Here is a 12,910-nt window from a genome sequence, read left to right as displayed (position 1 = left end):
ACAAAATGTCTTTTTACTACGACAGAAGCTTTTTTTTTCGCTTTTTAGTCGGACTTTTTCTTTTTTTTACCTTTTTAGTCGGACTTTTTTTTACAGTCGGACTTTTTCTTTTTTTCTTTTACCATTTTTACAGACCAAGGAAATTTCTCGTTCTTTTTCAGTAGTAGACATAGAGATTAATACCGAAATATAAAATTAAAACCGATTCAAACTCGGATGACGTATCAAAGTACCAGCAAAAACATCTTCAATTTTTATAATAGTAGAGATAGAGAAGAGAAGTGAACGATTTTAAAAACCGACTCAAATACGGATATGTATTTCGAAAAGCAAACGAATTTAAAAATTGACTCATACATGTATGACGTACCAAAATACTGATAAAAATATTTTAAATTTAATGGCAAAGAAGTGTTAATAGTAGTAACTAATTTACTTGATTTAAACGATGATACTGTGAATAACGACCTGGATGTCATATATAACGACAAATTAGACCCTAAACTTTTTTTAAGAAGGGGTACAACTCAGAACGCACACTCACATACACCACACTCACACCACAACACACGCGCACACACGCGTGCGCGTCCTTAACACACGCTGGAAAAGAGATTGGAGACCAGTAGGTCTCAGTGCACGGAAAACGTGTAGTCCCACTGAACGCGCACGCGTGTGTGCGTCCTTAACACACGCTGGGAAAGAGATTGGAGATCAGTAGGTCTCAGTGCACGGGAAACGTGTTGTCTCACTGAACGCGCACGCGTGTGTACCCTATTTCTAGTCGAGACTGCCCTGAAGGACCGTCCCAAAGAAAGACGGGAAAATCCCGTCGAGGTGAGGTCCCGCGAGTTGAACTCGCGACCGGCCGTTCGCTCCACTGCGAACGTGCCAACCGAGCTACGCTCGGTCCTCAATTAGACCCTAAACTTGAGTAAGAAGAAAATCTATATCGTCTCTTATTATAAAGTTATAACCCACTAACTCTTAAAACTTAACATACAAAGATACTACGTTATCTTCTACTAACAACCATTAAATTAAACATTATGTAAACATGCTATAATATCTATAATTTTATAATTTATTAAATTTTAGAGCTTTTAAAATACAAGCATGCTAAATTATCATCCACATAATTCACATAATATTTTAATATATATCTTCATTATTTTTTATAATATACTATGTACCTATATAGTTCATCCTCACTTAGTTAATGATATTTCTCTCTTCTCTCATTAAGCCATACCACATCAATTATTTTTAATGCTTAAATGATTAATATATGGTACAAATTATCTCTCTACTTTTCATCTCTCATTAATTCATATTACCTCAATGATTTTTAGCCTTTAGATGATTAATCCATGGTATAAATTATCTCAATGCTTTTCTACTTTCATAAAGTCATATCACCTTACTTTTACATTTAAATTATCATTCTATATATGGTTTAAATTTAAATTATCATGAACCATGCTAACTTAAGTAATCTTACGTTGTCTAGCTATTTTACACATTATTTTTATTTATTATTATCATACTAAAATCTCGCAGCAATGCGTGGGATTTCATCTAGTTAACCTAATACATTTACCTGAAGTAAAATTATGAAAGAGTATAGTTCACCCTCAACAGCTAGTACGTGAATTTTTATCATCTTTTGTCCTTTCATCTCATATTCCTAAGTCAAGAGAACACACTGGCGATTCTTACCAAGAGTCGATGGGATAGCTCAGAATACATATGTTGTCATCGCAAATTTGAGTGCTTTATGTTTTGCATTCTTCAATATCACCTCAAATTTACAGATACAATCCTGGGCATAATAATTATGAATTCGATTGAATTAAGAGGCTGTTCAGATTAACGTCATTTTAAACTATACCTTTTTTTAAAGTCATTTAGTTTTTGCCAAACTTTGATAAATATATAATGGCTTGTTCAAATTGATGCCATTTCAAACCATACCGGTTTTAGATAGAGTTGTCAAATATGTGCATTTATTTAGTTTCTTGCCAAATTTTGGTAAATACATACCAAAATTTTGGTAAGATTTATTCTGGCTATAATCTGAACAGACACTAAGAAATCCAATTTTAGTATACTGTCAACTTACCAAAATTTTATCATTACCAAAAATTATTTTGGCTACAATCCCCTGAATTTTGCCAAAATTGTGAAGAATTCACTATCCTTCCGGCCCGTTATAAAACGAGACCCAAACCCGAACGCGCGTAGCAAGAAACACCACCATCAAAGCCCTCGCCTCTGACCAGCGGGCCCCACACGTCAGCCAGAGCACGAGGTTTATCTCCCACCCTCTCCAATCCCCTCCTCGTCGCCGCCGCCGCCGCCGCCGCCGCAGCGCCCCCGGCGACCGGAGGCGTGAGATCCCGCCATGGCAGCGGCAGCGGAGGCCGTGACCGAGGTGGATGCCACGAACGAGGAGGGGGAGGAGGAGGAGCAGGTGGTGAACCCGTGGGAGGTGTCGGCGGGGAAAGGCGGGATCGACTACGACAAGCTCGTCGACCAGTTCGGCTGCCAGCGCCTCGACGACGCGCTCGTCGCCCGCGTCGCCCGCCTCACCGCCCGCCCCCCTCACCGCTTCCTCCGCCGCGGCCTCTTCTTCGCCCACCGGTGCGTGCGCCCGCCGCCGCCCTCCAAACCCTAGCTTAATGCTTGTTTCCCGATTCTAAGTACTGGATTTTGGTTTGCTTGCTCGCCCTCACTCTGTGTGTGTGTGCAGGGATTTGAACGAGATACTGGATTTGTACGAGAAGGGGGAGAAGTTCTACCTCTACACGGGGAGGGGGCCCTCGTCGGAGGCGCTGCACCTCGGCCATCTCATCCCCTTCATGTTCACCAAGTAAGCGCGATTATTCCAATCTGCAATACTCGCTGTCCCCTGCAATGTTCTTGATTCACTCGTGTTGTTGTATAAATAACTGGGCAATGCCGCGGCAGTATTGAGAGGGAGTAGTTGTATGTTTGGCTAGAGCAGCCGAATCTTGGATAATGCGTTTGTTGGTGATGTGCACAAACCTTTTATGTGTTATTTGCTGGGATGACCTAGTGAACTTTACCTATTTTCAGTGTTGGTAGAACCTTTCATATGCTTATTGTAGTTTATGTGGTGAATCAGCAGAGCGATGCAATAGATTACCGGACCAGTTGAAAGGTCGGGTGTGATGAATGTTACCCCGGAACATTTCATCTTACCATGTTCCTTGCATGAAAGAAAATTCGGTATTTAAACATTTTTTTAAAACAAGACACGCTTTTACATCTTGCACGGAAATAATATAACATAGATATGCTGCTTTGTGTAATGTTTCCTATGCTTTCTAGTCTGAATGTAGCTTCCAAACTTTGTTGCAATATCTTGTTTGATGAACCTTTACATTGTTGGCTTAATTCTAATTTATAATTGTGAGAATGCTTGGACAACGTCGATTAACTGTCAGTATCCCTTTTCAGATATCTGCAGGATGCTTTCAAGGTGCCCCTAGTAATACAGCTAACTGATGATGAGAAGTTCTTATGGAAGAATTTGACTGTTGAGGAAACTAAAAGGCTTGCCCGTGAAAATGCAAAAGATATCATTGCTTGTGGATTTGATGTCGAAAGGACTTTCATTTTCTCTGATTTTAATTATGTTGGAGGGTAAGGTTCTTCTTAACTGTAGTCTTGATTTATCTTTCATTTATGACTAATTTAATGACTGTTCTTCTGCTAAGCAAGTAATTCTTGAGATTTATTTATTCTATAGAAAAGTAATCCTCTGTCATTTTCTTACAGTGCTTTTTATGAAAACATGGTTAAAGTTGCCAGATGTGTGACATATAATAAGGTGAGCAGTTTAAGTTAGTCTAGCAATATTTTGGGCAGTGGATCGCTTGGTTACTTGCTTGTTTGCATCCAACCATTGTCTTTTGCTGATATTGTTTACTCTTGAACGACAGGTTGTTGGAATATTTGGATTCACCCCAGAGGATCATATAGGAAAAGTCAGCTTTCCTCCTGTGCAAGCGGTTCCATCATTCCCTTCTTCATTTCCACATCTCTTCTCTGGGAATGACCAACTACGGTGCTTAATCCCATGTGCAATAGACCAGGTATAAACATATCTGGGCTCCCTGATTCCATCTCTCCCTGTGAATTTGTGGTTTGGCTGCCTTTCCATGCTGCTATCATGCCATTTCGTCTAGGAACACATCAATCAGACCATGATACATTTATTCTTGTAATTTCTTTAATTTTAGGTAGCTATTGTAGATGTTCATGTTCTGTTATGCAAGTTTGAGTTGCTCATTGGATTTGAGTTGCTCATTGGATTTGTTCTTCCAGGATCCTTATTTCAGGATGACCCGGGACGTTGCTCCAAGAATTGGTTACCAGAAACCATCATTAATTGAATCGAGATTTTTCCCTGCTCTTCAGGTACGTTTTTTTAGGACCATGGGTTTATAGCTTAATATCTTCACTGTATAGAAGTGTAAAATGAGCATAGAAAAGGAATTCAACAATGGAGGCATAATACAGAGCTCATGCTCAGTACCTCAATCTGAAGTTAGTCCTTCAATGATAGCAAAGCGATTGTTTACATACGAAATTTCAGTTGAAAGGACGGGTTATCTATTTTTCTTGCAAGTTTTGTCACTAGAATCATTATTACTAGTAAAGTTAAAAAAAAGGCAATCGCAATTAATCACGATTTTTTAAGTGAAATTCCACTTAATTTTCCTGTGCTGTTTGACAGCTCCTGGTTAATTAGTAACTTGCTATTTTCTTATATTGCATTTATCTATGTCTGATAAGATTGCATCTTCATTCGCCAAGTTCATCGCTCATGTCCATTGCTCAGCATTTATTTTTCTTATTTCCTATTTTAGATAGCATAATATTTGGGACATTGATTTATGTGAGCTGCTTATTTCCATTTACAGGGGGAGAACACAAAAATGTCGGCCAGTGATCCAAATTCTGCAATATATGTGACAGATAGTGCTAAAGAAATAAAGACAAAGGTTTGCTTTAAGCATTGTATTTTAGTGGAAAACTACTGCAATTTTATATTTTACCTGAGGCCATTCAAATTTTGGTCTTCAATTAAGTCAAGCGTCCTGTAGCCTTATGGTTCTGCTTTTCATGGGCCTGTCATTTATTTTACCATTTTTTCCAGGTGAACAAATATGCGTTCTCAGGTGGCCGGGACTCAATTGAGCTCCATAGAAAACTTGGAGCTAACCTTGATGTAAGTCATTTTCTTGTTATATTGAACTTATTGTTAATTGTGAAACGTGTGTACTTAGTAAAGTATGCTTTCCCCCGATTACCTGAGTTATGCACTGTTGACATATATTTGTTTGAAATGCAACATGTAAATTAAAGAAAAATAATTTGAATATAGGAAGAATGCTAATTCACAGTTCATACATTCAGGACCTTTCCTTTTCGTTTGTACTTTTGTCATTTATTGAAGCCATCAATATTTTTCCCCCAAACACTAACACATGCAAAAATTTTACCTTTTTAGGCACTTTCATTACTTTAACGCATGTGCAATGCTCAAGTTCTGTATTTGTATTTTTAGATTCAGAAAAAAGTATTTTATTTTTCTCCTTAAATCAATGTCAGTTGTGATTGTGATGTTCAGGTGGATGTTCCAATCAAGTACCTGAACTTCTTCCTTGAAGATGACAATGAGCTCGAGCACATAAAGAAGGTAATACAAATTATGCTATATATGTAGAGGCGTAGAGCTAATTTGCCTGATGTGTTTCTTTAACATGTTTTCTTCAACTGATTTCCGCTAACATTTCTGAAACTCATCAGGAGTACAAGGAAGGAAGGATGCTGACGGGTGAAGTGAAGCAGTGCCTTGTTGCAGTTCTATCCGAACTGGTTGCGAGACATCAAAGAGCTAGAGCACTAGTGACCGAGGAGGTACACAACTCTATGCAATCTTGCGCACTTCTGTATATTTTGAAGTACATTTTTCCGTACGCACAGATGCACCCAAGCATATCAAAGAAATGCCGTGATACAGATAACACTGGAATATGCGCTTAATGAAATTCTTAAAACATGTAGCATTGCCAGCAATATAAATTTCTTGCATAATTTAATTGATTTCATGTTTGTGCAGATGGTCGATGTATTTATGGCGGCGAGACCTCTTCCCAATATGTTTGGCTGAGTCTGATGTCAAAAACTGCCTGGAGATATTTGCTACTAGCTGGATAAGATGTCCGAAGTGATCTCTAGAATTTGGAAGCAGCATTCGTGTGTTTCATGACTTATATTTGTAGGCTGGCCACTCGTAATATTTGGTGGCACGCTTGATTTTGCAAATCAGTTGAGGATAAATTTATTTATCTTAAAGCCTGCTCCATCAATATAGAACCAACGTCTTTTTGTATTGAATCAGAAATGTTACAACAGTTTTGAGCTTAATCAGAACAATCAAGAAACAAACAGCTTTGTCGTCTGAACTTGCTACTCTCTCTCTCTATATATATATCTCTTTTCTTTCTCTTTTTTTTTTTGAGAAACTGAATTTACTACTACTCTTAATAGTGCATGCTTTGAAAGGCATTTTGCCCCCAGCCGAAGAAACGTGATCAAAACAGTAAAAAATAATAAATAATTTTTGGATAAAACTTTTGTACTTCACTACTTCTGTTATGGACAGAGTCCAAAAGGCAAGACCGAGCGATCAAAATTCCCTAAATAACTTCTAAAATTAAATTGGTTGCAGCTTGGAGTACAGCTCAAACAAGACGGGCCTTCATTTTTTTTTTTTTTTTTGTCAATGGCTTCGCATAATAAAGCCTCTAGAAGACAAGCGGCTTCAACTCATAGAGGCTGACGTATTTCCGAATATCAGAGGTCAAAACCCTGTAGTGAGTTGAAACCTAAGGATATGGAGCAAAACACTATTTTCCTAACGTCATAACCAAACCAGAAACAGCAAACGAACATAAAAAGCGAAAATTCTTGAGGTGAAAAAAATAGAACCACCTGTAAACTTTATTAAATTCTTCTCATGGTTGATCAGTTCTCTTGATGGAACCGCGATTTGCTATCATCCTGTTTCTCTGTGAGTAAACATTTTTCGATATTTGATCTACTTGTGAATACTGGGCTCTCCAGGGGAAAAAAGAAATGGGCAAAAATTGAAAGAATGTGCAACTCTACAGGAAATATCCTCCATACATCCAATGCTAGTATGCTACTACCTGTATCGATGAATTTTTATCCATTCCACCTCCAGAAGCCCTTATCAGCAGGCCGCTGGTTGCTGCCTGAAGATGAATCGTCGGCCTCTGCATCCTTTTCAAGCCGAAGCGATTCGGACTCCTTTTCCAGGGTCTCCATCTTCTGCAGCCTTTGTTGAAGATCCGAAATTTCGTTCTGGCATTTGGAAACAAAAGATTCTTATCATTGCATCTATATCCCCATGGGAGTAGTAGGACGTGAAAGGTTAAACTATGACATTTCAAGGCTGCAACGTAAAGGGTGTAAATGAACAATGTTATCTGAAAACAACAGAATCAGCCCATGGACATAAATAAAATAGTAAAAAAAAGTATGTCACTTTTTAATTTATTGTGTACCATTTTTTTTTAAAAAATAAAGGTACTAGCTAGATAAGCTAAATGGCAAGTGCAGGTTCCAATTATGTACAGGGATAAACAGTTTGCCTTTCTCGTTTCTGGTTAGGCCGCATGTTAAGCTGGTTTCCGATTTAATTTGTCAATGAGCTTTGTTCCAATCCATGCAAAAGGTGTTTGTTTTCCTTTTATCATTAAGAAAACGTGTCTTCAAGGAACAATAATGCTGAATCCACCCTAAGTTGTTGCACACCATTCATAGCTTTTCATAAGAAAATGAGTATAGATGTAAAATCAAACCCTATTTTCTGATCTGAACAATTCACTGAATGCTTGAACATGTGTTCATTCCCTAAATTCTTTTTACCTACCTCAAGTTGCGACGCCCTTGCTTCTTCAGCAGAAAGTTGATTGCGGACTAAGTCAAGTTCCTGCATAACAGAGAGCACAGCAATTAAACTTGATAGCATAGAGACTAAAGCATGTTTCTTCCTCCGCAGAGAGCACCTACACTAGCAGAGGTAGTATCTTCTATTCGATCTATATTCTAGTATTTCCAAAGTGATATGCTGTGAAGTTTAGCACATTGAGGTTTCAACATTGAATGCACTCAATGACAGAATCTTGATAAACACAACTGAAATAGCAGCCTAGAGCAACAAATTTCACTGAGGTACATCATACATTGCTTTGATAAATATTTTTCTGAATTGCATACAATTGAGCCTTAAATATCAAATGAACTTAAATGGAAAATTGTAGCCCATGCATAAGAAATAGGTAGAGACATAACTTCTGATAGTAAAATGAAAGAAAAAAGCATCACATTTCCTGCACAATTCTATAAAAACAATTCAGCTTGCCTTGGTAAGTTCCACATTTTTTGTCTCCACGTTAGCTAATTCCTGCTTCAGTCTGGAACTCTGCAGCTCTTCCTGGTTAAGTTTTTCTTCTATATGACTCTTCTCACCCTTAACTGCTTGCAACAAAGTTTTGCTTGTATCTGCCCTCTTAATAGTCTGAAAGATTAAGAACATATAAGTCTGAGTGATTAAGAACACATAAGTTGTGCATGAACAGGTCTTGGGAGTTATTCCCTCCATTCTTAAACGGACGTCATTTTAGGATGTGTGCACTCAAGCCTTGGAATATTAACTGATTAAGATTTGAGATGAAAATGACGTCAGTAGTCAATTAGTTATATTTTTAGTATTTTCTATGAATATAAAAACAAAAAAAAACAATAATCAAAACATATGCACTAGGGACTTTCGATGTCTTAAACAAGTTTCAAGTAGTCATGCTTCTAAAAATATTTGGAAAAAAAACTGAAGTTCTGCACCCTACCATTACCTTTTCATCTTGAAGTTCTTCAATTTCGAATATGACCCCTCTGCTAGAATTTTCTGCCACAGAGGCCAATCCATTTGTTTCAGGTTCATTTAGTTGCCCAGATGGCACACCGGACTTTCGACTTGACTTGAGAGCATAAATCTATACCAAAGAACTATTCAGCAGAATACAAGGATATGCATCAGGAGAACTAAACTGATGAAATAGACATGCCTCATTACTGTAACGTCCACTGTATCCTCCAAATGACACCAGAAAATCTTCACCATTAACTTTGTGCAGCACTAAACTTGAGCCCTGATGTACAACAGCATTTCAATATCACCAACAGCATGGGAGCATAACATGAAAGAAATGCAATTAACAAGGGTTACAAATATATCATTGGTTAGAATAATATGAACTTCAATGTTTGAATACAAGATCCAACAAAACTTTTCACCCAAACTATCAGATGATTCAGAGTAAATATGCAGAACAAAGATGATGCTCCCATTTATTTACTAGGAGAACCCAGTTACATAAAGAGCTCACCTCACTTGTTGGGGGTGCACGGCCTTCAAAACCAGTAACGACTGACCATACAAATGTTGACATGTTAAGTACAAGTGTTTCTGGGACACCTGCAGTGCATCATGATTAGCTGATTAGGAACATGTGAGCGAAAACTGTTTCGTGAGCTACTTTTCTTTTTCTAAAGAAAAGCTCAAAAACTATCAAGAAAAGATATAACAAATATATCATCTGTAAATGGATAAGGAGCTACACTCAAGGGTGATAAAACCATGGAAATTGAATAAGCTCAATTGTTTTGGAAGTCATAATCGTAGTATAAGGTAGGTGCTGGATTTTCATCCTTACCTTTCTTGTTATTACCACCTCCAGTAATAAACCAGTTCTCACCAACCGTAACACCTGCATGCCCTGCTCTTGGTTCGGGAGTAATACCCTGATGTTCTGGTCTTGACCATTCCATCTGCAATTAGCAGATAACCATTTATTTGGACTTCCTAAAGTAGTGAATACCAGCTCTAAAGAAAAGATTCAATTCTCACCGTCTGCATGTCAAGGAGATGTAGATCACTGAAACATGTAGAATGAGAACCCCCGCCAAATATCAAGAGATAACGATCAGCATAGCACGCAGCAGCATGCTCTGACCTTGGAGAAGGGGGTGTGCCTCTGGAAAATTACAGTACAGTTTAAAATAGTCAGATATCAGCTCTGCACCTCAAGGAACTTGGTAATGAATTTACTAGAAGAATGATTTCATAATTAATGCCTAAAAATATATAACTTGTGGAGTACGCCTGCAATAGCATTTTCACACGAGTTACCAAATTCAGGTCATTCAGCAGAATCCTAATATTAAGGACCATAAACATTTTGATCACTTTTTTTTTTTAAAAAAATATATTGTCATTTGTTCACTTTACAACAACTGAAAAACATGCTTCAATCACAAAACTTACGTGGTCTCAAATTCATCCCAAGTCATGGTCTCGAGATCAAGAACGTGCAGGTCATTCAGAAGGGATCTCCCATCACCTTCACCTCCAAACACTACTAATGTGCCTCCAACAAGAGTCACTGATTGGCCACCGCGTGAGCTCTAAAGCAAAAGGAAGATTACCGCCACATATTCTTAGACAAAAAAAAAAAGCAGCGAGTACTTTAGAAGCTTTCTGACAATATAAATAGATTAAAAAAAAGGTACCGGTGATCTGCCATAAGTGCGCAAGGTTGACCAGGTGCAAGTTTGTGGATCAAACTCCTTAACTGACATAAATATGTTATTTTATATAAGAAATATAACTCGCACAAAAAAAATAAGATTAGAAAAAAAGGAGCAAAATATTAGGCTAACCACTGAGACTTTCTATAGGTTCCCTTGTGTGTCCTGCAAGACAGAGGATCTTGTTTCCCCATGGAACCTGCGGAGATTAAATGCCAGAAGGAAATACGCTACACAGTTATATCTATCTGGGAGAAAATCCAGTTCCGCTCAACTTGACTATAAAGAGTATCTGGTGATTACCAGTGCATGACCAGCACAAGGAGGAAGCGAAGCTGTTCCAGTCATGTCTGAAGGTTCTTCTGATTGTATTTTAGCTTCTAGCTTCGACCATGATAAACTTTTGAAATCCAGAACCTTCAACCAAAGGAAGATACTATTGTTGAGATGCATATCATTCTCAACGCTCGAGAGTAAAGTTAGGAACTTGCACAATTAACCTCTATTAATAAGCAAATAAGGAATTTTGAGTCTATTTTAAAGTTTATACCAAGAATCCATCACAAGAAAAAAACATATTAAGTATAATGACCGACTAATATACCTGCATGTCACCAAGGTAACGGCCATTGTGATTTCCACCAAAAACATACATCTTTTCCTGAACCACAGCAGCTGCATGCTGTAGAAGATAAGTGCAGCATGTCAAAACCACCAAGAGAAGACGATGGCAGCACAACAGACTAGACGGAATTTAGAGATCATGCAAGTAAAAAAAGGAGGACCTTGTAGCGAGGTTTCGGAAGCGGTCCAGAAACAGGGATCCGTGCCCACTGGTCATAAGAACTTATGGAACAGAGGCCTTCCATGGTGATTTCCTTGTCCTGAACATCAACCATCTTCCCATTCTCCACCACAAGTACTTTGGACTCCTCGGAGGCCGATTTAACGGGGTGCGACACTTTTGCACTCTAGTGACATGAAACGTGAAAAGGTTATAAGAGAACACACATCATTCATGGTTTAAAAAGAAAGAGAAAAAAGAAATTCAAACTCTCCTGAATGCCAGCAAATGACTTTCAAATAATACTGAATTCATGGATTCTACACGCCTAGATAGCAACATGAACAGAAATGCTACAAATACCAAGCTTGCGTGACAGGTAAACACACATTCTGGTCAAACAGTGGCATGCTCTGTAGCTAAGATTTGCCTTGAACAAATACCACCAATCCTCCACCATCTCTACAAATTTCTGAGTTCTAATTGCAGCACACATGCCCAGGAGGGGAACCAAAACCAAATCATCAACTCGCAGGAACTGCGGGTTCAATGGTCGAAGAGACCAGCAGCAGCAAGCCACCAACAATTTGAGGAATCCCTGGTTAACTCGCCTAGAAATTGCATCGTCTAAGCCGATCCGGGTAACTCGCAGCGCGGAGGAAGGAAACTCACCGCCATCCCGCCGCGCCGCGCCCGGAAGGTTCCAGAGGAGGCGAGGGGCTTCGAAGCAGATCCCGTGGTCCGCCTCCCCTCGCGCCTTCCCGGGCCGCCGACGCCTAGAAGGTTCGGGATCAGGCGCCCTCGGGGGAGATGGGTGGAAGCGGGCGGAAGCTTCTAGAAGGTTCGAGATCTGGCGCGGCGGCTGCTGCTGCTCCGGCGACCCGCGAAATGGGCGGAGCCGCGGAGGCGAGAGGAGTTGGAGTGGAGCCGGAGGCTTTGGAGAGATGCGCCTCGTGATTCGTGCGAGAGGTGATCCTACGGCTTGGGAGAGGGATTCCTTGCCTAATTGTTTTTTCACCCCAATTTCCCTTTTTTTTTTCTCTTTTGATTGATGAAAGGGTTTGCAACCAACTTCAAGTTGATTAAACATAGGAATATGATGTCATTCACACCCTTTTGGGTTCCTAATCCTACATACTTTCTCCGTTTCATAAAAAACCAACTTAAAATGAGATGTGCCATTTCCTAGTATAGTAAATCTCAATAGGGGTATGCCCAAATTCATTGTATCAGAAAATATTATATACTATTCTAGGTTGGTTTTTCATGGGACGAAGGGAGCACTACGCTATTTGGAACGAATATTTTTTTCAAGAAATTTTGGAGGTGTGCAATCGTTTGGAGTTTCAGATTAGGGTTGGGACAAAGGAGTGGAACAGTTTGATTCCTTCGGAGAGGTGGCAATTCCTCTATTTC

General features: G+C 39.1%; 2 protein-coding genes across 2 annotated transcripts; one reads left to right on the top strand and one right to left on the bottom strand.

The window, feature by feature from the left end:
• Positions 1 to 2,256: 2,256 nt before the first annotated feature.
• Positions 2,257 to 6,500, top strand: LOC127757232 (tryptophan--tRNA ligase, cytoplasmic). The gene is made up of 11 exons (XM_052282708.1): positions 2,257 to 2,643; positions 2,753 to 2,872; positions 3,484 to 3,669; positions 3,805 to 3,856; positions 3,969 to 4,121; positions 4,354 to 4,446; positions 4,953 to 5,033; positions 5,189 to 5,260; positions 5,663 to 5,731; positions 5,842 to 5,952; positions 6,155 to 6,500. Exons 1-11 carry the CDS (start codon positions 2,405 to 2,407, stop codon positions 6,203 to 6,205), a joined length of 1,227 nt encoding a protein of 408 aa, XP_052138668.1. The 5' UTR covers positions 2,257 to 2,404; the 3' UTR covers positions 6,206 to 6,500.
• A 502-nt stretch (positions 6,501 to 7,002) lies between these two features.
• Positions 7,003 to 12,442, bottom strand: LOC127757231 (acyl-CoA-binding domain-containing protein 6-like). Its single transcript, XM_052282707.1, has 15 exons — positions 12,167 to 12,442; positions 11,496 to 11,681; positions 11,315 to 11,392; positions 11,014 to 11,127; positions 10,843 to 10,909; positions 10,693 to 10,754; positions 10,448 to 10,587; positions 10,031 to 10,157; positions 9,837 to 9,951; positions 9,510 to 9,598; positions 9,189 to 9,272; positions 8,976 to 9,116; positions 8,486 to 8,641; positions 7,994 to 8,053; positions 7,003 to 7,422 (listed from the first exon to the last, which is right to left on the bottom strand). The coding sequence occupies exons 1-15, from the start codon at positions 12,170 to 12,172 to the stop codon at positions 7,264 to 7,266; spliced, it is 1,584 nt and encodes a 527-aa protein (XP_052138667.1). The 5' UTR covers positions 12,173 to 12,442; the 3' UTR covers positions 7,003 to 7,263.
• Between the last annotated feature and the right edge of the window lie 468 nt (positions 12,443 to 12,910).

Source organism: Oryza glaberrima, chromosome 12 (assembly GCF_000147395.1).
Source record: "Oryza glaberrima chromosome 12, OglaRS2, whole genome shotgun sequence".
In the NCBI taxonomy this organism is placed as follows: Eukaryota; Viridiplantae; Streptophyta; class Magnoliopsida; order Poales; family Poaceae; genus Oryza; species Oryza glaberrima.
This window is presented reverse-complemented; position numbering and strand designations above follow the sequence as displayed.

What these genes read in the sequence shown, in the direction of transcription:
- LOC127757231 (XM_052282707.1), bottom strand. An exon ending in ATCTCCTTGACATGCAGACG is followed by an intron (nt 9,952 to 10,030) that starts GTGAGAATTGAA and finishes TGCTAATTGCAG; the next exon opens with ATGGAATGGTCAAGACCAGA. An exon ending in AAGAACTTCAAGATGAAAAG is followed by an intron (nt 8,642 to 8,975) that starts GTAATGGTAGGG and finishes TTAATCTTTCAG; the next exon opens with ACTATTAAGAGGGCAGATAC.
- LOC127757232 (XM_052282708.1), top strand. Translation starts at nt 2,405, where the DNA reads ATGGCAGCGGCAGCGGAGGCCGTGACCGAGGTGGATGCCACGAACGAG. An exon ending in ATCCCCTTCATGTTCACCAA is followed by an intron (nt 2,873 to 3,483) that starts GTAAGCGCGATT and finishes ATCCCTTTTCAG; the next exon opens with ATATCTGCAGGATGCTTTCA. An exon ending in AACTTGGAGCTAACCTTGAT is followed by an intron (nt 5,261 to 5,662) that starts GTAAGTCATTTT and finishes TGTGATGTTCAG; the next exon opens with GTGGATGTTCCAATCAAGTA.